A 22,359-nucleotide genomic window follows, 5' to 3' on the forward strand; every position below is an offset into this window, starting at 1 on the left:
CACATTAGCTAGCTGTCACTTTTCTGGATTGACATCTTTCTCATTGCAATGGCCTGAATGCAGTACGGGTGCTAGCACTGACTGACAGGGCCGAACGGCCTGTTTCTTTATTTGTTCACTTTAACTTGGTTCATACCTTCCATGACTTTGACAATTGTGGGACCATTTTACAATTAAAAATCTTTAATCTGTACTTGTCATGTTAAAGATGTGATATTGAATATAATGACAATATAAACTACCATGTTAGTAGTTTTGAATACAATTGCAACATTTTTTTTTTAATTCATTCATAGGGTGTGTATATCACTGAAAAAGACCAGCATTTGTTGCCCATCCCCAGTTGCCATCGCTAGATTATTTCAGAGGGCCATTGTTGTGGCTCTGGAGCCACGTAGGCTACGACGTGGAGATGCCGGCGTTGGACTGGGGTAAACACAGTAAGAAGTCTGACAACACCAGGTTTAAGTCCAACTGATGTATTGGATAGTAAACTCACAAGCTTTCGGGGTTTGCCCCTTCGTCAGGTGGATGGAGAGTTCTGGCATGGTGTTGTCAGACTTCTTATTGTCATGTAGGCTAATCAGGGCAACAACAGCAGATTTCCTTCCCCAAAAGGGACATTAGTGAACCAGATGGGTTTTCATGGCAATTGCTTCATGATCATTATACTTTCAATTCTAGATTTTTTACTAAAATTCAAATTTCACCATCTGCTGTGTTGGGATTCGAACCTGGGTCCCCAGAGCATGAGTGGATGTCTGAAATACTAGACCAGTGACAATACCATTTCCTCCCTATAAACTGACCAAATAGTGACTTGAATATAATGGCAATATAAACGAATTAGTGATGTGAATATAATAAACTAGTTAGCGATATTAGATACAATGGTAACTAGTTAGTTTACATAAGCTGTTCCTTTTGGTGGGATTGTGACTAAAGTTTATTTATTAGTGTCACAAGTAGGCTTACACATTAACACTGCAATGAAGTTCCTGTGAAAATCCCCTAGTTGCCACACTCTGCGCCTGATCGGCTACACAGAGAATTTAGCATGGCCAATGACCTTAACCAGCGCGTCTTTCGGACTGTGGGAGGAAACCCACGCAGACACGGGGAGAATGTGTAGACTTCACACAGACAGTGACCCCAGCCATCAAACCTGGGTCCCTGGCGTGGTGAGGCACAGTGCTAACCATTGTGCCACCCCCGCATTATTGAAAGCGAGACAGATTGCAACCAGCTTCTGGGGAAAAAAACTATTTCTCAGCCATCTTCAAACTCCAAGTGCATATTTATTTTCAATCTCTGCATCACAATATACAAGCAATAGATGTGACTTTCCGGTTCCCAAACCTGATCGTAATTCATGGAAAAAATTCAACATTCTGCTTTTGGCTATTTACAGGGAGTCTGCATCTTTGTCAGGACGTGGCAGGCTTCGAGAGAGAAAAAACATCTGTAAACAGGGTTGGTGTTGGTTCAGTGGGAGACGCGGATCAAAGTAGATTGCAGAGGCAGCAAATAGGTTACACAAATTATGCAAAATAGTTCTCAGAATTTGTTATTTACATATTGGAGGTGAGTGTGTGTAAAAGTCAGGTTGATGGGAGACAGATGATGCAGAACTGGGGAAACTTAGCAACCTGGTGTAAAACAGTTACCCATTTCAAGTAAAAATTGGCTTATAGGATCGCATCATATTTGGAATAACATGTTCAACATGCTGACAGCGTTATAAATATTGAAAGGATCATATCCGAGTCATAAAAGTCTTCACAGTACGTCCTCTTACGGTTGGATACTGGATTATTTTTTTAAATTCCTTTTTTGTTTCCTGACATGCATTAAAGCTGCATTGTATTCAGTCTGTAGGTCAGTACTCAGGAGTTGCAGGGAACAGCTGCAAAAATACACAGAAGGCAGGCTTAACCTGTTCGGGATTGTGGGGAGTGGGGGGGAGAATGGAAAGAGAGAAAAGAAGTTTTAAAAATTGAGAATTAGTTGCGTCAGCAAAGTCAAAAGAAGAAGAGGAGAGGAAGAGGTACAGTAACTGGTTCACTGAATTCAGACCCTAGGTATCAACATTTCATTAGCATCAGAAAAAGCACTGAAGGAGGCCATTTGGCCCACTGTGTTTGCGCTAACTCTTCCTATCCAATTAGTCAGGATGTGGAGATGCTGGTGTTGGATTAGGGTTTCAATAGTAAGGAGGAATCTCACAAAACACCAGGTTAAAAGTCCAACAAGTTTATTTGGTAGCACAAAAACTTTCAGAGCAACTTGGCTCTGATAACCAAATTCCGCACACGAGGACAGCCTCAGCCAGGATCGTGGGTTCATGTCACACGATCTGTAACCCCCAGAATTTGCCTGGATTTGCAAAATCTCACTGACTGTCCTGGCTGGAGACAATTCACATCTCTAACTTGTGCTTAACCCTCTCTCCACTCACATTGTCTGCACCTGTAAAGACTTGATTACCTGTTAAGACTTACATTCCAACCATTATTTTGTAATCGAGTCTCTGTCTATATATGACCTGTTTGTGAACCCGACTCTCCACTCCCCTGATGAAGGAGCAGCGCTCCAAAAGCTCGTGCTGCCAAATAAACCTGTTGGACTTTAACTTGGTGTTGAGAGACTTCTTACTATCCAATTAGTCACACTCTACAAACCAGGAGTAGGCCATTTGGCCCTCTGAACCTGCTCCACCATTCAATGATCAGGATTGATCCTGTATCTCAACACCAGACTCCAGCTCTCCATCATACCCCTTGACACAGGGTCTAGAAAATGTTAAAATATATTCAGCGACTCAGACTCCACAGGTTCCTGTGGTGGAGAATTCCACAGGCTCACTATCCTCAGCTTACTTCTAAATGGCCTACCCCACATCTCCTGTCTTGCCCTATAGCTTTGCGTCTTTTCTATTTTTCAAGAATGTATCTCACCCTTTCGTTTTTGAAGTTATTCCAATTTGAAACCACCACCTGTTTGAGAAATGCACTCCAAATGGCAGTGAAACTTCCCAGTGCCTGGCCAGTTAGAACCATCCTACTCCTTCAGCCATTAGCTTACAGGTCAAGCGAGGACAATGCAAGTCTCCGGTGATGGACTGCATCTCCAGATTCCATTTGCGATCTAGACTGGCACAAATCAGCACCCCATCCTCCACCTCAAACATTAATTCCCTCCACCACCGACAGTGTGTACCAGCTACAAGAGGCACCTCAGCAACAGCTCCTCACAGCACCTTCCAAATCCACAACCACTACCATTCACAATCACATGGATCAATCCACCAAACAAACCCTAATTAACACTACTTCAATAAAGCAGCACTGTAGCTAAATGTTTCGTATTAAAAAGACACTGGTCTACGGAAGGATAAAAGGATTAAAAGGCAAGGAATAATGATACCTCGGTGATTGCTGTCTGTATTCACGGCCATTCATTGTGGGAGCCTTTCCCATTCCTTTTCCTCTCGTTGCGTTCTTTGTGAAGCCGCTCCAGCTCGGCCTCGTACATCATCTCCTGAATCAAATACTTCTCGCGCCGCATCCTGTCCCGGAGGTCTTTTGGTAAGTCAGGAATCAAATATGCAATCAGATTCTTTATACTAAAAACCAAATGCTGGAAGGAAATCAAATATGTAAATCATACCAGTCGAAAAAAAATTACAGATTTTACAATCCTCCCGGGAGAATTTTAAAATATTAAAAAAGTTTTCCTTTAGCAAAAGGTCTTACTGTTACTGCATTAAACACAAAAGGTGCTAAACTGTTCAAGAATTATTTGTGATTACATATCTGAAAAATAGACATCATGTCACTTATGACAAGATGCACTGCAGGAACTCACTAAGGTTCCTTAGACAGCACCTTCCAAACCCACAATCTCTACCATCTAGCAGGACAAGCAGCAGCAGATACCTGGGAACACCATGACCTGCAAGTTCCTCTCCAAACCACTCACCATCCTGACTTGGAAATATATCATCGTTCTTTCACTGTCACTGTGTTAAAATCATGGAACTCTAACAGCACTGTGGGTGCACCTACACCTCATGGACTGCAACGGTTCAAGGTGGCAACTCACCGCCACCTTCTCAAGGGTAATTAGGGATGGGCAATAAATGCTGGGCCTAGACAGTGGCACCCACATCTCAAGAAAGAGGAGAAAGGAGAACCTCATGACTGGCTTCTCAATAGCCTCAGGAGCTCTTCATTACTGGCCCGACCGATCCAAGGAGGGATGACAGCACAGTGGTTAACACTGCTGTCTGTCTCAGTGCCAGCGACCCGGGTTTGATTCCTGGCTTGGGTCACTGTCTGTGTGGAGTCTGCATGTTCTCCCCATGTCTGTGTGGGTTTCCTCCAGGTGTTTCAGTTCTCTCCTACACCCCAAAGATGTGCAAGTTAGGTGGATTGGTCATGCTAAATTGCCCCTTAGTCTCCCAAAGGGTGCAAGACCATGCTAAATTGCCTCTAGATTGGGGGATTAGCACTGCAATCATGTGGGATTAGAGGGATAAGGTTTGGGCGAGTTGGTGCAGACTCGATGGGCCAAATGGCCTTCTTCTGTGTTGTAAGGATTCTGACATCAGCATCAAGACCTGACACTACTTCCTGGGACTTTACTATCCTGCTCGACCCTGAACCCATGTCCACCAGCTCAGGAACATTCTGCCCTTGGATTCTACCAGAGCAGCTCTGTCACACTAACAACAAAATACTGCAGGTTCTGCCGTGACTGCAGTCTGTATAGAGTGAAGGTGCTGTTAGATTGGGAACCAGGATTCTGACACGGTGACAGTGGGAGGAGCTGGTTTGGGAGAGTAACTTAGCAGGAACATAAGGTTTTTGCTGTTCCCACAACATAATTGCTGCTATTGTGCTTCTGGGCAGCGGAGCTTAGTCTCATCAACGTAACCTTACTGAGTTGCTGCAATGAATCCTGCAACACTCTGTGTGTGTGTGTGTGTGTGTGTGTGTGTGTGTGTGTGTGTGTGGAGGCGGAGGAGGAGGAGGGGGGGAGGGGGGAAGGGAGGGATTAAAGATGACGTGTGGCAAAGATATATTCAAGACTCTACTAGTTTCCACCAATTGCTACTTGTTGAAACTGGCTTTTGAGTTCCAACATACATTAAATGAGGCTGGTGGGATTTAAGTCAGTTAGATCGATGGAGAAACGAACATTAATTTCAGCTTATTTACACCAAGGGAATCCTGTCCCAATGAGAGACCATCAATCGAAACCATTAACTGTTTCTCAGTGTAGTGGCATTGTCACTGGAGTAGCAATCCAGAGTTCGAATCCCACCACAGCAGGTAGCGAAATTGGAATTAAATAAAGATCTGGAATTCGAAGTCTAATGATGATCGAGGATCCTCACTGTTGATTGTCCTAAAAACCCATCTAGTTCACCAACGTCCTTTAGGAAACTTTCTGGTCTTGCTACATGTGACTGCAGATCCTCAGCAACACGAGGGATTCTTAAAACAGTCTCGGAAACGGGCAGATGAGGGATGGGCAACAAGCTAACTGCACCCACAACCCATGAATGAATGAATGAAGGAATGATACCTGACCTGGTCATTCCCAGCTTCTGTTTCCCTCTGCCTGGTTGAAGTGATCATTACCAACGAGAGGGATAATGGAGGAATGAAAAAGGCCGCTTACCTCAAATACAATGATAAAAGCTAGCCGAGCTGCTAACACATGCCAAAACTGCAGTGTGTAGGTGTAAGGTTCTTTGGAATGAGGTGGCTCCCTGTAGTCACGATACCTGTCAGATGGGTTAAAGAAAACAATTAGTCCAAAATGACCAAACCAATTTTAAATTCTGCTCAGTATTGTAGCTGAATGGATTGAATTATTAATCTGCTGAATGATCTTCAATCCAGCGAACTTGAGTTTTTGGTTCAAGTTGCTTCTTTCAATATGCTGGGATTTCCTGTGGCCAAGGTAGCCTGTGACTACGACTCTATTTTAAGACAGGTACATGGGTATAGAGGGATATGGACCAAATGCAGGCAACTGGGACTAGCTTAGTGGTTAAAAACTGGGCAGCATGGACATGTTGGGCTGAAGGCCCGTTTCCATTAAAAGGACACAAGATGTCAGATATATCAGCTGATCCTCGACAGGGAGTTCTTTACAGACTTTCAGAGCCAGTGTTCCTTAACTGGAACATAAACAAATGCACTCTGATTTGATGGGTCTGGAGTGGCCAATACCACTACTCAGTTAGGGGATCAATCAAATTGACCCAACATAATTGGCATTTCTGATCAATTCGTTGGCTGGTTACCAAGGAACTTTTGGAGTTTTAACTCTGCTAACATAAAGAGCTTGTTCACAAGGCAGTGAGAAGAACCAGGGATCAGGGAGATAACATCTGGAAGAAGTGGAGAAGGACGGACTGATTCCACGTGACAAAATCCTATCCAGATTTTAATTGCAAGGTGGGAATCAACCTTAAGTTGACAGATAATGAGTATTTGGTTTCTGCATTACAAGTATTTGCTGTTGTTTAAATGGCTATAGGACAAAGGAAATTGTACTGAATATTTAAAGTCAACTGTATGTTTTTTTATTTCATAATAAGAACATAAGAAATAGGAGCAGGAGTAGGCCAACTAGCCCTTCGAGCCTGCCCCGCCATTCAATAAGATCATGGCTGATCTGTCGTGGCTCAGTTCCACATTCCCGCCCTCTCCCCATAACCCTTAATCCCCTCTCTTATCAAAAACCCATCAACCCGCGTCTTAAAAATATTTAGCGAGGCAGCCTCCACCACTTTAACGGGCAGAGAATTCCAGAGATTCACCACCCTTTGAGTGAAGAAGTTCCTCCTCAACTCTGTTCTAAACCGCCCCCCCTTTATCTTGAGGCTATGCCCCCTAGTCCTACTATCCTTTCTGAGCGGGAAGAGTCTCTCCACCTCTATCCTATCCATCCCATTCATCATCTTATATGTCTCAATGAGATCTCCCCTCATTCTTCTAAACTTTAACGAGTACAAGCCTAATCTATTCAGCCTCTCCTCATAGCTCAACCCCCTCAACTCCGGCATCAGCCTAGTAAACCTCCTCTGCACTCCCTCCAAGGCCAAAATATCCTTGCGTAAGTACGGCGCCCAAAACTGCACACAGTACTCCAGCGGCGGCCTCACCAATGCCCTATACAGCTGCAGCAAGACCTCCCTACTTTTATATTCAATCCCCCTCGCGATGAAGGCCAGCATCCCAGTCGCCTTCCTGACTGGTTAAAGCACATGGGTTTGTTCAACATTAAATTTGCTGCATATCAAGTTCAGTGAGTAGCCAGCTGAGTCAGTTACAGGTTCAAATCCCACTCAGACCAAGCGCGATCTCGCGTCTGAGAGGGCAGGCAATGGTCTAGTGATATTATCGCTAGACTATTAATCCGGAAACTCAGCTAATGTTCTGAGGACCTGGGTTCGAATCCTGCCACGGCAGATGGAGGAATTTGAACTCAATAAAAAAATCTGGAATTAAGAATCTACTGATGACCATGAAACCATTGTCGAGAAAACCCATCTGGTTCACTAAAGGCCTTCAGAGAAAGGAATCTGCCATCCTTACCGGGTCTGACCTACAGAGCCACAGCAATGTGATTAACTCTCAACTGCCTTCCAAGGGCATCTGGGGATGGGCAATAAATGCTGGCCCATCCAGCGATGCCCACATTCCCACAACAGGATAAAAATAAGGGCACAGACATCTTGTACGACTACCACCAACAATGTCACTTAGATTCATACAGCTTTCACTGCACTCTTAATAAAGTTAAATGAACATCAAGGGCAAAATCAATTGGTTTCAGGCCAGTTGAGAGTATCCCAGCCTCTTACCTGCAGTACTCTACCTCTGTACCAAAGGAGTCACTCCCATTTGAATATGGTTCAGAACGACTTTCAAAGTCTGCCACCAGGAACACTGATAAGCTGGCATTCACGTAACCAATCATGCATCTGGGAAGGTACAACAGGCAACTGGTTAACACTCACCCTGCATAAATCACACCCGATTTCACAGTCTCTGCTTAGAGACCACACATTCACCATTCTTATTCATTATTTGGTGGCACAGTGGTTAGAGCTATTGCCTCACAGCACCAGGGACCCTGGTTCAATTCTGGCCTTGGGTCACTGTATGTGGGGTTTGCACATTCTCCCCGTGTCTGTGAGGGTTTCCTCCAGATGCTCTGGTTTCCTCCCACAGTCCAAAGATGTATGGGTTAGTTGGATTGGGCATGCTAAATTGCCCCTTAGTGTCAGGGGAACTAGCTAGGGTAAATACATGGGTTGTGGGATAGTCTTTGGGTGGGATTATCGTCGGTGCAGGCATAGTGGGCCAAATAGCCTCCTCCTGCACTGTAAAGATTCTATGAGATAGCAGGGGTTGCTGATGCTCACGGGCATTTGGGTTCCATGTGAAAAACTGGGCCGAGAACCCTGTGGAGTTATTTATTATTGTCACAAGTAGGCTTTACATTAACACTGCAGTGAAGTTAGTGAAAACTCCCTAGTCGCCACACTCCGGTTCGGGTACACTGAGGGAGAATTTAGCATGGCCAATGCACTCAAATCAACAACACATCTTTTGGACTGTGGGAGGAAACCGGAGTACCTGGAGGAAACCCATGCTGACACAGGAAGAATGTGCAAACTCCACACAGACAGTGACCCAAGGCTGGAATTGAACCTAGGTCCCTGGTGCTGTGAAGCAGCAGTACTAACCACTGTGCCACCATGCTGCTCCAAGCCATTGAGCTCAAACAAGATAAGCCGGTGAGTGATGAAGATAAAAGCCAACCTGTCTGAGCTCCAGGCGGTAAACGCCAAGAGATATCTCAGTCATTCCACAACTAACACTGTGGTCTGATTGAACAAGTCCAAGGGGTCCCCCCCACTCCACCCAGTCTGAAGGATAAAGGGCTCCCGCTCCCCCATCCACCTCCCCGTATTGAGCCAAGGTCAAGGTCAGTACTTCTGATCAGAAGGCTGGATTCCAGAATTCCTGGAGTTAATCTCTGGTGGGATTTGAATTAAAGACTACTGGATTGATAGCTCTATCATGTTAGGATATCATATGTATTAGTGACTTAAGAGGGGGTCAATTTAATTGTTAGCGAACATCTATCTTGTGTCCCACTCTCCATGGGCTTCAGAGTTGAATAGTATGAGAGTCAAACCATCAGTGCATCTCACTCCATTGGCCTGATAAACCAAAAGGTGACCCCATTATCCCTGGGGATTGACTCAACCCTTTCCCTTCTAATCATCCAGGACTTCAATTTATCAATTACATCTAAACCAGGTGGCATCACCACATCTGGGCTATCTGTAAAGCAATGGGATGAAATTCATGGAAGCCAGGACTCCTATTGGGATCCCATTGCTCACGGGCCCAGACTCATTTCTATCCCTTGGGACGATGGAACAAACAGCAAAGAGAAACTTACTTTTCTCCAGCCTTCCCTTGCCCAGCACAAGGTCCATATTTATACGCGTACACCAAGCGGGGGATGAAGTCAGAGGTCACCGCGATGACAAATGCATTGGTAATGACCGACAAGATCCCAATGCCTTCCAGAATTCCATACCAGATTCCTAAATAAACAAACCAGGAACCAACATTCAGAAAGCTTCAGAAGGTTTGTAAACCAAATTGGATGATAAAGTATCGTAAACTCTCCTCTTCGTCAGGCGAATGGAGAGTTCTGGCCCTTCCACTCACATTGTTGGCCACTTTAAGACTTGAATAGCAGGTTAGGTGTAAAGATTCGCATTCTAATCAGTAATCTGTAAACTGTCTGTGCTTTATATGCTCTGTCTGAGGCCAGAACTCTCCATTCACCTGACGAAGGGGCAAACCTCGAAAGCTTGAGAGTTTACTATCAAATAAGTTGGTTGGACTTAAACCTGGTGTTGTCAGACTTCTTACTACCTTTTTACTGGTTTGCCAGTATCCCAATTGGTGGGGAAACAAAATTCAGCCCCAAAGCAAAGTTATTGGCTCCACACCAGCTCAGCGACTAACTCTGGGGAATAAAGTTCTAACCCGCTCGCCTCATCCTCACCTATATCCTTGGCTCTTGAAGCTAACGGCCTCCTCCACTGCGTGACAAACTTGTAGGCGTCCAGTCGAATTTCAATGATGTTGTTCAATAAGGCTAGGAGGGGAGCCAGTGGAAAGGCTGCTACAAATATCGTTGTGAAACCAAACTGGAGAACTGAAAAGAAGAGGAGATGCATCGACAATCAGCAAACAGCCCAAGGCAAACATTGTGCTATAAAACATTCAGGAAACTCACCACACTAACTGAATGGTGTTGTGGAAGTTAGGTTACAACAATTGTGAAAATTATAGTTCCATAACTGTCAAAATAAAAACTCGGTCAAGTAAATGATTATTAGCCAAACACAACCTTCAGTAAGACTAACACTGACATACACAGGATAAGCAAGTGTATCTAAAATCTTGTTCTATATACACAGCATTCCAGGTCAGGACAGCAGGATACAAACAAAGAACAAGTTACCATGGCAATTACCAAACAGCAAGATATGGGGACGTACTACGCGAAAAGGATTGGTTTTCTATTGGATAAGAAAGGACAAAAGGCTGTGCTATGATTGGTGGATATGTATGTCAATGGAAGATGTGAAACATCTCTTGTTCCTGATTTGCTGTAATTGATGATAACTGCTCAGCTGTTTCTTTGTAACCTCAGAACTGCTCCGGCCATTCTGTATTGGCCGTAGAATGTTCCATTTGTGCACAAGTAACTAAGGACCTTACATTGGATGCACGGTGTCCAGCACTGTTTGTGTTACGGGTCAGCTGAGTGCCTTTAGATTGCTGTTACCCAAAAGAATTCTACAGTTTAGTAAACAGTATGCTACCAAGCATAACGCCAACTTCAGTACACATGAGCACATACCCCTGGATTAAGTTAGGCAGTTACCACAGTATCCCTCCAAGGCATAAGGAGGCCATTCAGCCCATCAAGTCTGCACTAAACTCTCCAACAGAGCATCTTACCCAGGCCCTCAGGTCGATCTTAGACTCTCAGTACCTGTCAACTGATAAGGCCCTTCACGCCCCACAGCTCAAAACTCTAGAAGCAAGGGGAGTTAGTATTTGTACCAAGTTTGGAAAATCCCTCAATTTCAGAACTGGTTATTGCACTAGATCAATCAAGGCAGTTTAGGAGTTTGTCTATATTCAACTGTGTACATTGTATGGAAAGGCACCAAAACATAGTCCAATTCCCCATGTGGGCTTGGGTCCTCAGTGAAGTACTTAATGATAAAATCTAGATGCATTTCAGTGTCTAATACTTCGGAAAGGTGCATTACATAGAAACATGCATAGAAACTAAAGACAAGAGTGGACCATTCAGCCCATCAAGCCTGCTCTGCCATCTATTCTGATCATAAAGTTAAAAAGTTTATTTAGTGTCACAAGTAAGGCTTACGTTAACACTGCAATAAATTGTGAAACTCCCCTAGTTGCCACACTCTGGCGACTGTTTGGATCAACGCACCCAACCTGCACATCTTTCAGAATGTGGGAGGAAATCAGAGCACCCGGAGGAAACCCACACAGACATGGAAAAACATGCAGACACCTCACAGAGTGACCTAAACCAGGAATCGAACCTGGGTCTCTGGCACTGTGATGCAGCAGCGCTGACCACTGTTAAATATCAGATTCAATGTCCTGATCCTGCCTTCACCCCCCCCATGTCCCTAGATTTGTACTGAGGATGGCATGGTGACAGTGGTTAGCACTGCTGCCTTTCAGCACCAAGGACTCGGGTTCGATTCTGGCCTCGGGCCACTTATGGAGTCTGCACATTCTCCCCATATCTGTGTGGGTTTCCTCTGGGTGCTCTGGTTTCCTCCCACACTTTGAAGATGTGCAGGTTAGGTGAATTAGCCACGTTAAATTGCCCCATAGTGTCAGGGGGATTAATGGGGTAAACATGGGGGTACAGGGATAAGTTGTTGGCGCAGACCTCTTTCTGCACTGTAGGGATTGTGTGTAATTTTAATAGCGTTTTAATTCAATATTCTCTTTAAATATCCCATCCACCACTTCCTGGTTACCTGCAGAGTTTGTCTATTTCCGTCACTACACAATTGCTACGTTTTAAACTTGATTACTTAGTTTAAATATCCACCCAACTGGCAGTGTGATTCACGCTGTGAAAGCTTGTTTCTTGAAGATATTGTTATTAATAATTGAAACCTGGCTTACTCATCTCCAGATATTCATCAAACAAGCCGTAAGCATTCATTGGCTGCAGGTTGTAGTCCTTCTCCCATTGTGGAAAGATGGGTTTGCCATTATTCCCATGCTCCAGTCTCAACTTCCTTCTTGTCCACCAGTTCTGAATCAGACTAGAGTAAAAACAAACCCCAAAGAATGAGATTCAAGTATAAAAACTACATCTTATAACCAACTTTATCACCGTGCTGTGAAACTGCCATTTCACAATATTTCCACGAATGCTTTCCTTCGAGTCTCATCAACTCTTGATTAAAACTAGCAAGGCACCAATTATTGTTCACAAATAAAACACTGGGTTAAAATCTTGGCCAAGGGAGGGGAAATGAGAGAGCGTGCATGCACAGGACGGCGAGTGTGTGACGATGGGTGTAAGACACAGCATGAAGTTCCAGGGCCAAGGACCTAGGCAGCTGAAGACAAGGCTGTCCATTTAGCATTCCCACTGAAGTTGAACTTAGCCCACAGTCCCTCCTTGGAACTCAAGCGCATGAAGCTAATCTGGTGGGTATCCCTTCAACAACAGACTCCAATCCCTTTTCTTCACCCCTTCCCCTTCCTGTTCCAACGTGCTGCCAGATCCCACTGGAATGTTGCCACAGCCTTTTCTTCAGTCATTTTTTTGCAGAACAACATTTTATATTCTAGTAACTCAAATGAGAATAAATTTGTCTAATTTACTCATTCATTCTTCAGAATCCTCGCTCTGTTCCTTCCTCATTATAGATTCAACCAAAGGGGGAAAACACTCACTGCTTCACTCTCAATATAAATCATTAAAAGCTACCTGACGAGAAACTCAGCCCATTTATGTTCCGCTAACACACAGACACACAGACACACAGCTCTTCTATAATAGTGTATGAACAGATGACTCTTTAGTGGGCTAGATTTTCCATTTACTGTTACCATTTTTGCAGAATTATAAACTGTTTCTTTCGCTATGCAGATAATAGAAAAATGAACCATTTTGCAATTCTCCCAGGCTGTTCTAGTAAGGGCAAGACATCATTTACATTTTTCCTTCATTGTACATGGCCAGATTGCTCTCTCTGGGATCTGAAGGCACACGTGTAGTGGTTGCATATCAACAGTAATATACTGGCTGTGGACAGCACTAAGGTCCGCTAGAAATGTAATAGAGCGCTATACAAATTCTTTGGTTATTTCATGGTGTTGAGAATCCAGTAGAAGTTAGAGTGTTTACAGGTAAGTTGTTACCCCAGTAATCATTTATGACATTTTCTGTCCAGTGACACTCCCCAGACACGAGTGTAATGTTGTTAATTCCTTGTATCTGGGTGACTGCTTCAATGCAACAGAAGGGGACCGTTAAAAGCAGCTCAACAATGGAGGAGAACCCAAACTCAACTGATTTTGCCAAGCGGAAAATCACACCCGCTACGAGAGACGGTACATGTGAAATTTCCAACCCATCGAGATGGAGGTGAATGAAGGAGTTTTTGAGGGGCGGAAAAAGAAAGATGGCAGAGGCACTAACCATAATTTTCCAAAAACCTTTTTGGCAGCCCTCTGGAATCTGGCAGCAGTAGAAAAGAAAAACAGAAGAGAGTTTGAGAGAGAAAGAGAAAGGAAAAAAAAGTGCAGCGGTGAGAAAGCTCAATTAGATGATGGTTTTCTCAAATAATGAAGGAATGGAGTTGGTTTCAAAATGACAAAGGGTGAAAAATTGTTTGCACTGGTTGGTGAATTGGGAACATGGACCAGGTTATAGGAAAGGAAATTGGATGAGAGTAGATAGTACAGCACAGATTTTGATGGGCTGAATGGCCAAATGCTCGATAGTTTTTACAATTCCACTGATTAGAAACTCTCCCCTACTGGCTGCTGGTGGAATCCTAAACTCTGGAATTTCCTCCCTAAATCTCTACACTCTTGTGCCCCGCTCTTCTTTCAGACATTCCTTAAAATCTTTGACCAAGCTTTTAGCCACCTATCCTTGTGTGACTCAGCAAAGCACTTTGAGCTTCACAGCAGTGTTTTACAATGTTTAAGGGTGCTATATAAATGCAAGCATTGGTTGTTTCTTTTCTTTCTTGCCTCCAGTGAATGTACAACTTCCCAAGAATATAAACCTTTCCACCACGGCCCACTTTACTCACTCCCTTTTTGAGCTCTATATCAGCCGAGGGTGCTACCCATAGAGGCAGCAATGGCCAGGCTCTTAATCCAGAAACTCAGCTAATGTTCTGGGGACCTGGGTTCGAATCCTGTCGCAGCGGATGATGGAATTTGAATTCAATATCTGGAACTGAGAATCTACTGATGACCATGAAATCATTGTCGATTGTTGGAAAAAGCCATCTGATTCACCAATGTCCTTTTAGGGAAGAAACTCTGCTGCCCTTACCTGGTCTGGCCTGTGTGTGACTCCAGAGCCACAGCAATGTGGTTGACTCTCAACTGCCCTCAGTAATAGCCTAGCCAAGGATAACTAGCGATGGACAATAACTGCTGGTCAGCCAGTGATGCCTGTCTCTCTTTTTAAAAAAAAAAATCACCTACAGGAAGCGAATCTTCATTATCCATGTAGTCTCCTAGCTCTTTCAACATCACTCATGCAAGTGAGTGCAAGAGTGTGATTTGAGGTCCCTTTTACCTCCCCCCCACCAACCTTCTGGCTCACTATCTGTATCTTCCACTGAGGTCCCAGTTCAATGTCTAACAAGATTATTCATTTATTTATTTATTATCACAATCAGGCTTACCTTAACACTGCAGTGAACTTACTGTGAAAATCCCCTAGTCGCCACACTGCGGTACACTGAGGGAGAATTTAGCCTGGTCAATACACCTAACCTGCACGTCTTTCGGAGGAAACCTGAGCACCCAGAACAAACCCATGCAGACATGGGGAGAATGTGTAAACTCCACACAGTGACCTGAGGCCAGAATTGAACCGGGTCCCTGGCGCTGTGAGGCAGCAGTGCTAACCACTGTGCCACCGTGCTGCTTGAATGTGGTTTCACTGCTCCACGCTCCTTCAACAGAACTATGACCTTCTCCTGTTTCTTTTCTCTGTCCCCTCTCCCACGGCAGCACCAAAAAGCAGCCAACTTTTTCAGGACCCCACAGCACCCGGGGCCCTGGTGCAAACCACTGTGCCACCCTCGAGTAAACAGGTACAAGCTCAGGAATTTTCCACCATTTTCATTCAGAGCACCCGAAAGAAACCAATGCAGACATGGGGACAATGTGCAAACTTCCCACCTATTTATTTGATAATATACTCACAAGCTTTCGAGGGACACCCTCTTCGTCAGGTGAATGGAGAGTTTACCCACATCAAAACTTCCCACAGACAGACTCCCACACCTGGGATCAAACCCCGGTCCCTGGCGCTGAGAGGTGGCAGTGTTAACCATCGTGCTGCCTAATTTCTGATATGATACCACAGGTGTAACGTCTACAACAGTCAGGATGTCCTAATCTCAGGTGTACACAGTGGGTAGGGCCTGCTGCTACACTCCCATTTGCTGCCTTGGTTTCCAGCTCCTGGCTTAGGGGGTCGGGATGAACCAAGAAATGGAGGGTGGTTACGGATAAGCTGCCCCCTAAGCGGGGACAATGAGCGATGTCTGGCACTAAAGGTGAAGCAGGCTAAACACAGGCGATCTTGCGGATTTAGCGAGCTGATACAGGGCACAAACACAGCAGACTCTTCTTGTTCTCGAACAACCTGACCAGGCGCGAGTCACAGCTACTTACGGGTAGCCAAGCTCCATGAAGTTATTCCAGCTTTGCTTCAGAACCATGATGATTCCCATCTGCAAACACAGATCGATAAGGCAACCACTCGGGTGACACTGCAATTGGGCAAAAAGGCAGGGTGTAAGAAACATTGACAAAGTGACAGTTATCGAAGGATTCTGTTCAACACAGCAACTGTTAGCCGCAGGTTAATTGTGGCAAACTCTCAAAATCATGACCTGCAGTCCCATTGCGAAGATACCCCCGCCCCCCTACTCATTAGTCCTATCCCAAAGACTTATTCCAAAATCTGCCCCCCCCGCCGCCCCCACTCCACACAGTCCCATTCCAAAGGTCCCCATTGTCAGTACTGAGGGGGAGAGCTGCATTGCTGCTGATGCCATTATTAAAAGATGGCAATAAAACCAAGACCTCCTCAGCTGGGTGCGAGAGATCCTTCACTCACTATTCGGAGGAGAAGGAGGGGAGTTCTCCTGGGAGGCCCCCGCAACCCCCCCCACCAAGGCCATTAATTATCTCAATCAACGTCACTGAAGATAAAAATTATCCAGTCATTGCTATTTGTGGGAGCTTGCTGTGCACAAATTGGTTGCTGCAGTTTCTACATTACAACAACACAAACAAGCATAAATACAACCTTATTCTTTAATAAACTGCAGTTTTAGAGAGAGGTGGTCTCACTTTACAGTAACGTGAAGGGGGAACTGGAAGGTAAATTACTTCAATCCAGAAGAAAATATTGATTACTATCACACTGCTTCTTTGATATTTATAAATGGTCAACTTAATGAAATCATTTCACTGTGAAATAATAGTTACATTGCTGAATAGAGAATGGTGTTGTCGAAGCTTTTCATAGAATCCCTACAGTGCAGAAGGAGGCCATTCAGCCCATTAAGTTTATAGAACATAGAACATAACAGCACAAACAGGCCCTTCAGCCCACAAGTTGCACCGATCACATCCATACCTACCAGGCCATAGAACTATCTGTAACTCCCAATCCCATTAAATCCCATGTACTCATCCAGAAGTCTTCTAAAAGACACCAGTGAGTTCGCCTCTACCACCACGGACGGCAGCCGATTCCACTCACTCACCACCCTCTGAGTGAAAACCTTACCCCTCACATCTCCTCTGTACTTGCTCCCCAGCACCTTAAACCTGTGTCCTCTCATAGCGACCATTTCAGCCCTGGGAAATAGCCTCCGAGAATCCACCCTATCTATTCCTCTCAACATTTTATAAACCTTTATCAGGTCGCCTCTCAATCTTTGTCTCTCCAGGGAGAAGAGACCGAGCTCCCTCAACCTAAGACATGCCTCCCAATCCAGGCAACATCCTTCTAAATCTCCTCTGCACCCTCTCAATAGCTTCCACATCCTTCCTGTAGTGAGGCGACCAGGACTGCGCACAGTACTCCAAGTGGGGTCTGACAAGGGTCTTATAAAGTTTGCACCGACCACAATTTCACCCGGGCCCTATCCCCATACATTTACCCTAGCTTAGTCACAGTGGCAGCCGTGTGTACCATCTACAAGATGCACTGCAGCAACTCACTAAGATTCCTTCCAAACCCACAGCCTCTACTCCCCAGAAGGAAAAGGGCAGCAGACAGATTGGGAACGCCACTTCCTGCAAGTTAACCCCAAGGCCACACACCATGTTGACTTGGAAATATAATTGCTGTTTTTTCACTTTCAAAAAGGGTCAAATTCCTGGAATCCCTCCCTAAGAGCACTGTGGGTGTACCTACACCTTAGGGATAGCAGCGGTTTCAAGATGGCAGCTCACCACCACCTTCAAGGGGCAATTAGGAATGGACAATAAATGCTGGCCTAGCCAGCGACACCCACATCCCATCAATGATTAAACGGACTCAAGTACACACACACACACACACAGGCATCCTCTCACATAAGAACATAAGAAATAGGAGCAGGAGTAGGCCATCTAGCCCTTTGAGCCTGCCCCGCCATTCAATAAGATCATGGCTGATCTGTCGTGGCTCAGTTCCACTTTCCCGCCCTCTCCCCATAACCCTTAATCCCCTCTCTTATCAAGAACCCATCAACCCGCTTCTTAAAAATATTTAGCGAGGCAGCCTCCACCACTTCAATGGGCAGAGAATTCCAGAGATTCACCACCCTTTGAGTGAAGAAGTTCCTCCTCAACTCCGTTCTAAACCGCCTCCCCTTTATCTTGAGGCTGTGCCCCCTAGTCCTACTGTCTTTTTTGAGCGGGAAGAGTCTCTCCACCTCCATCCTATCCATCCCATTCATCATCTTATACGTCTCAATGAGATCTCCCCTCATTCTTCTAAACTCTAACGAGTACAAGCCTAGTTTATTCAGCCTCTCCTCATAGCTCAACCCCCTCAACTCCGGTATCAGCCTAGTAAACCTCCTCTGCACTCCCTCCAAGGCCAAAATATCCTTGCGCAGGTGCGGCGCCCAAAACTGCACACAGTACTCCAGCTGCGGCCTCACCAATGCCCTATACAGCTGCAGCAAGACCTCCCTACTTTTATATTCAATCCCCCTCGCTACGAAGGCCAGCATCCCATTCGCCTTCCTGACCACCTGCTGCACCTGCAAGCTGGGTTTTTGCGACTCATGCACAAGGACCCCGAGGTCCCTCTGCACCGTCGCCTGCTGCAGTTTTTCGCCCCGTAAGTAATAGTCCTTCCTACCATTCTTCCTACCAAAGTGGACCACCTCACACTTGCCAACATTAAATTCCATTTGCCATTTCCTGGCCCATTCGCCCAGCCTATCTAGATCCTTCTGCAGACTCTCCACACCCTCCGCACAATTTGCCTTTCCCCCAATCTTGGTGTCATCAGCAAATTTCGACACCCTACACTCGGTTCCCTCCTCCAGATCATAAACATTGATCTATATGGGGAGACAATGGCCGAGTAGTATTATCGCTAGACTGTTAATCCAGAAACTCAGCTAGTGTTCTGGGGGACCCTGGTTCAAATCCCACCACAGCAGATATTGAATTCTAATTGCACTAAAAATACCTGGAATTAAGAATCTACTGATGACCATGAAACCATTGTTAATTGTTGTAAAAACCCATCTGGGTTACTAATGTCTTTTAGGGAAGGAAATCTGCCATCCTTACCTAGCCTGGCCCACATGTGACTCCAGAGCCACAGCAATGTGGTTGACTCTCAGCTGCCCATAGAAATGGCCCCATAAGCCACTCAGCTGTATCAAATCATTCAAGGCAGCAGCTCTTCACCACCTTCTCAAGGGCAGTTAGGGATGGGCAATAAATGCTGGCCAGCCAGTGACACCCATGTCTTATGAATGAATTAAAAAATGTCTTTGAAGATATGAACTATCATGGACAGATAGAAACCATGTCTGTCTGCCTACCTCTCAGACAGGCTCCCAGGCATCCGGTTAACCTACTATAGAAAGGAACCAACTTAATACTTCATGCTAAATAGATACTTTAAGTGATAGTTTTCTCTTTAAGGGACAGAGATATTCCAATGCCCAATTAAAGGTCTGTCTGTAACAATCGAGATACTCTTCCATTCTATCCAGAGCTATGTGGTGGAAGGATTGGTGGAATTATTTCCACCCAGAGGGTGATGAGGGTCTGGACCTCACTGGGTGAAAGGGTGGTAGAAGCAGAAATCCTCATTGCATTTAAAAAACACTCGAGTTTGTACGCAAGGTGCTGCGATGTACATTGTACAGGGTTATGGACAATGAGGATAGGATCGGGCTGGGGAAGAGTCGATGAAAAGGGTAGCTAAACGAGGTTTAACCTCATTTTTCAAAGCCATCTCACACTTTAGCTCAGATAAAGCTTTAGATCCATCCCAGGATTTGAAGGGGGGTGGGGGGGGCAATGCCTCATCTCGATAACTTGGATCTTGTTTATCTTTCTTGTGGGGACCATGAATTAGATCCAATTGATTTTTGGAGCAAGGAATACATTTTAGGTCTAGCCATTCCACTCCTGAGCACTGGCTCTGTGACTTTAAGGACAGATTAAAACATTTAAAAAATATTATAACACCCCAAAATTCATTACAAGCATGTCCACCCAAACTCAAGTCTTCAATATTAATTTCAGACCTATTCTCACTCTCACATACTTGTGGATTAATGTAATCTTCCTTTGATGGATCTATTCCCTTTCTTTAAGAAATCTGCTATCTGTAGCAAGTCTAGGTGTGAATTTTGGATCCTCTTTGGAAGTTCGGGATTCATTTTGCTTTGTGATTTATGCAACGTGTAGCCAGCAGATGATCTAGCATATTTTTAATGGTAAACTTGTGTACAGTTAAAACCTAAATTGTTTTACTCAATCTTCCGCATTAAACACACTGTGAACCCAACTCTTTGTAATTTTCCTGTAAATATTCCCCCACCAACAATCTAGTTAGAATTGAAATATAGAAGATTGGGACGAGGATGGAACTGTTAACTTTTTCCCCCTTTGGCAGTGGAGGGGTTGGTTTTTGGGGTAAGTTGTATTCAGGGGCTCAATGCCATAGAGTCTAGCTCCCTCTGGCTGGAGTTCCGGAAAACTAATTGAGAAGCACCTCTCTTCCCAATAGCTTTGGGTAATGAGTTAGGATTGTAAAACACCACATGTACACAAATAAACAGACAGACAACAAAATGAATAAGTCTGCACACAACTTACACCAGAATAGTTAATCAGCACAGCACATTAGCTGGGTCTCTGATTCTCACAGACTCCTGAAGGTGGGCACGTTGCTCCAGTTAACTTCAGAATCGTAGAACCCCTACAGTGCAGGAGGCTTTGACACATCAAACCTGCACTGACAACAATTCACACCTAGGCCATATCCCTGTAACCCCACACATTTCTCCCCTGATGTTAAGGGGCAATTTAGCGACATGGGAACGTCAGGATGAGTGTGGCTTCAATAACACGCAAAGTTCAACACATTTCAGGACAAAGCAGCCCATTTGCATGGCACCCTGTCCACCGCTCAAACTCATTCTGTCCACCACCAATGAATAGGGGCAGCCGTGTGTACCATCTAGAAGATGCACTGCAGCAACTCACCAAGGCTCCTTTAAACAGGAACTCCCAAACCTGTGACCTTGACCACCTGCAAGGAGTGGGATAGCAAATGCACAAGGATACCACCACATGGAAGTTCCCTTCCAAATCACTCACCACCCTGATTCTAAATATAATCGCCATTCTTTCACTGTCGCTGGGTCAAAAATCCTGGAACTTCCTCCCTAACTCTAGTTCACCTTGTGTAGGTACACCCACAGTGGCTCAAGGTCCATCTTCTCAAGGTCAGCTGAGGATGGACGATAGATTCTGGCCTGGCCAACGATGTCCACATGCCATAAACGGATAAAAATACAACGTTTGGAAGAATGCACCAGATACAATTGGACATGACTCAGGCTTCCTGATATTTTCTTTTGAAGAAACTAACCACGCAGTTTGCCCTGGAAAGACTGAACAAAAAAACTGATTGTTCTGGAATATCCTTGTCAAATAGAAAAATGAGACATATTTTTAAAAAAATGCGCATGCATAAAAAATTTTTACAAGGCTGTAATTTTCAAATCAGGGCTACTAACCTCCTCCAATCTCCAGCGGTTCAGAACTCTCAGATAGGCTCCTGGGCGTCCTGTTAACCTATTATAGAAAGGAATCACCAACATAAAGTACCTATTTAGCATAAAATATTAAGAAATATTTTCCTATTTAAGGGATAGAGATACTCCAATGCCCAATTAAAAATGGCATTGAGGAACACTTCCGCTCCCAATAGCTTTGGATAATAAGTTGGGATTGTAAAACACCACACATACACAAATAAACACAGACTACAAAACAAAAGTCTGTACGCGCACATGGCATACATCAGAATAGTTCATCTGCACGGCATATTGTGAGAATCAGAGACTCCTGAAGTTGAGCAGGATATCCCAATTAACTTCAGAATTGTAGAATCCCCTCGGTGCAGGAGGATCATGTTCAAGAATATGATGGCACAGTGGCACTGCTGCCTCACATCGCCAGGGACCCAGGTTCTATTCCTGGCTTGACTTACTGTCTCTGCAGAGTCTGCGCGTTCTCTGTGTCTGTGTGGGTTTCCTCCGGGAGCTCCAGTTTCCTACCATAGTCCGAAAATTACGCTGGTTAGGTGGATTGGCTGTGCCAAATTCTCCTGAACAAACACTGGAGTGTGGCGACTAGGGAATTTTCACAGTAACTTCATTGCAGTGTTAATGTAAGCTTACTTGTGACACGAAGAAATGAATAAACT

At 44.7% G+C, this 22,359-nt stretch overlaps 1 protein-coding gene across 3 annotated transcripts in view; it reads right to left on the reverse strand.

Moving 5' to 3' along the window:
- Positions 1–1,106: 1,106 nt before the first annotated feature.
- LOC145344575 (anoctamin-4) overlaps positions 1,107–22,359 on the reverse strand; it is a 162,553-nt gene continuing 141,300 nt past the window's right edge. For 2 of the 3 annotated variants that reach the window (XM_080191774.1, XM_080191776.1), the window contains exons 19-28: positions 21,668–21,725; positions 16,062–16,159; positions 13,834–13,872; positions 12,303–12,445; positions 10,117–10,269; positions 9,499–9,646; positions 7,886–8,005; positions 5,689–5,794; positions 3,427–3,639; positions 1,107–1,936 (exon numbers count right to left, since the gene is read on the reverse strand). In XM_080191774.1, the coding sequence (XP_080047900.1) occupies positions 3,448–3,639; positions 5,689–5,794; positions 7,886–8,005; positions 9,499–9,646; positions 10,117–10,269; positions 12,303–12,445; positions 13,834–13,872; positions 16,062–16,159; positions 21,668–21,725 (1,057 nt within the window). In that variant the 3' untranslated portion in view covers positions 1,107–1,936; positions 3,427–3,447. The remainder of the gene's footprint in view (positions 1,937–3,426; positions 3,640–5,688; positions 5,795–7,885; positions 8,006–9,498; positions 9,647–10,116; positions 10,270–12,302; positions 12,446–13,833; positions 13,873–16,061; positions 16,160–21,667; positions 21,726–22,359) is intronic. The other variant, XM_080191775.1, reaches the window with a different exon arrangement.

The sequence above is a fragment of the Carcharhinus amblyrhynchos genome, chromosome 6, assembly GCF_965287045.1.
Source record: "Carcharhinus amblyrhynchos chromosome 6, sCarAmb.v2.hapA, whole genome shotgun sequence".
In the NCBI taxonomy this organism is placed as follows: Eukaryota; Metazoa; Chordata; class Chondrichthyes; order Carcharhiniformes; family Carcharhinidae; genus Carcharhinus; species Carcharhinus amblyrhynchos.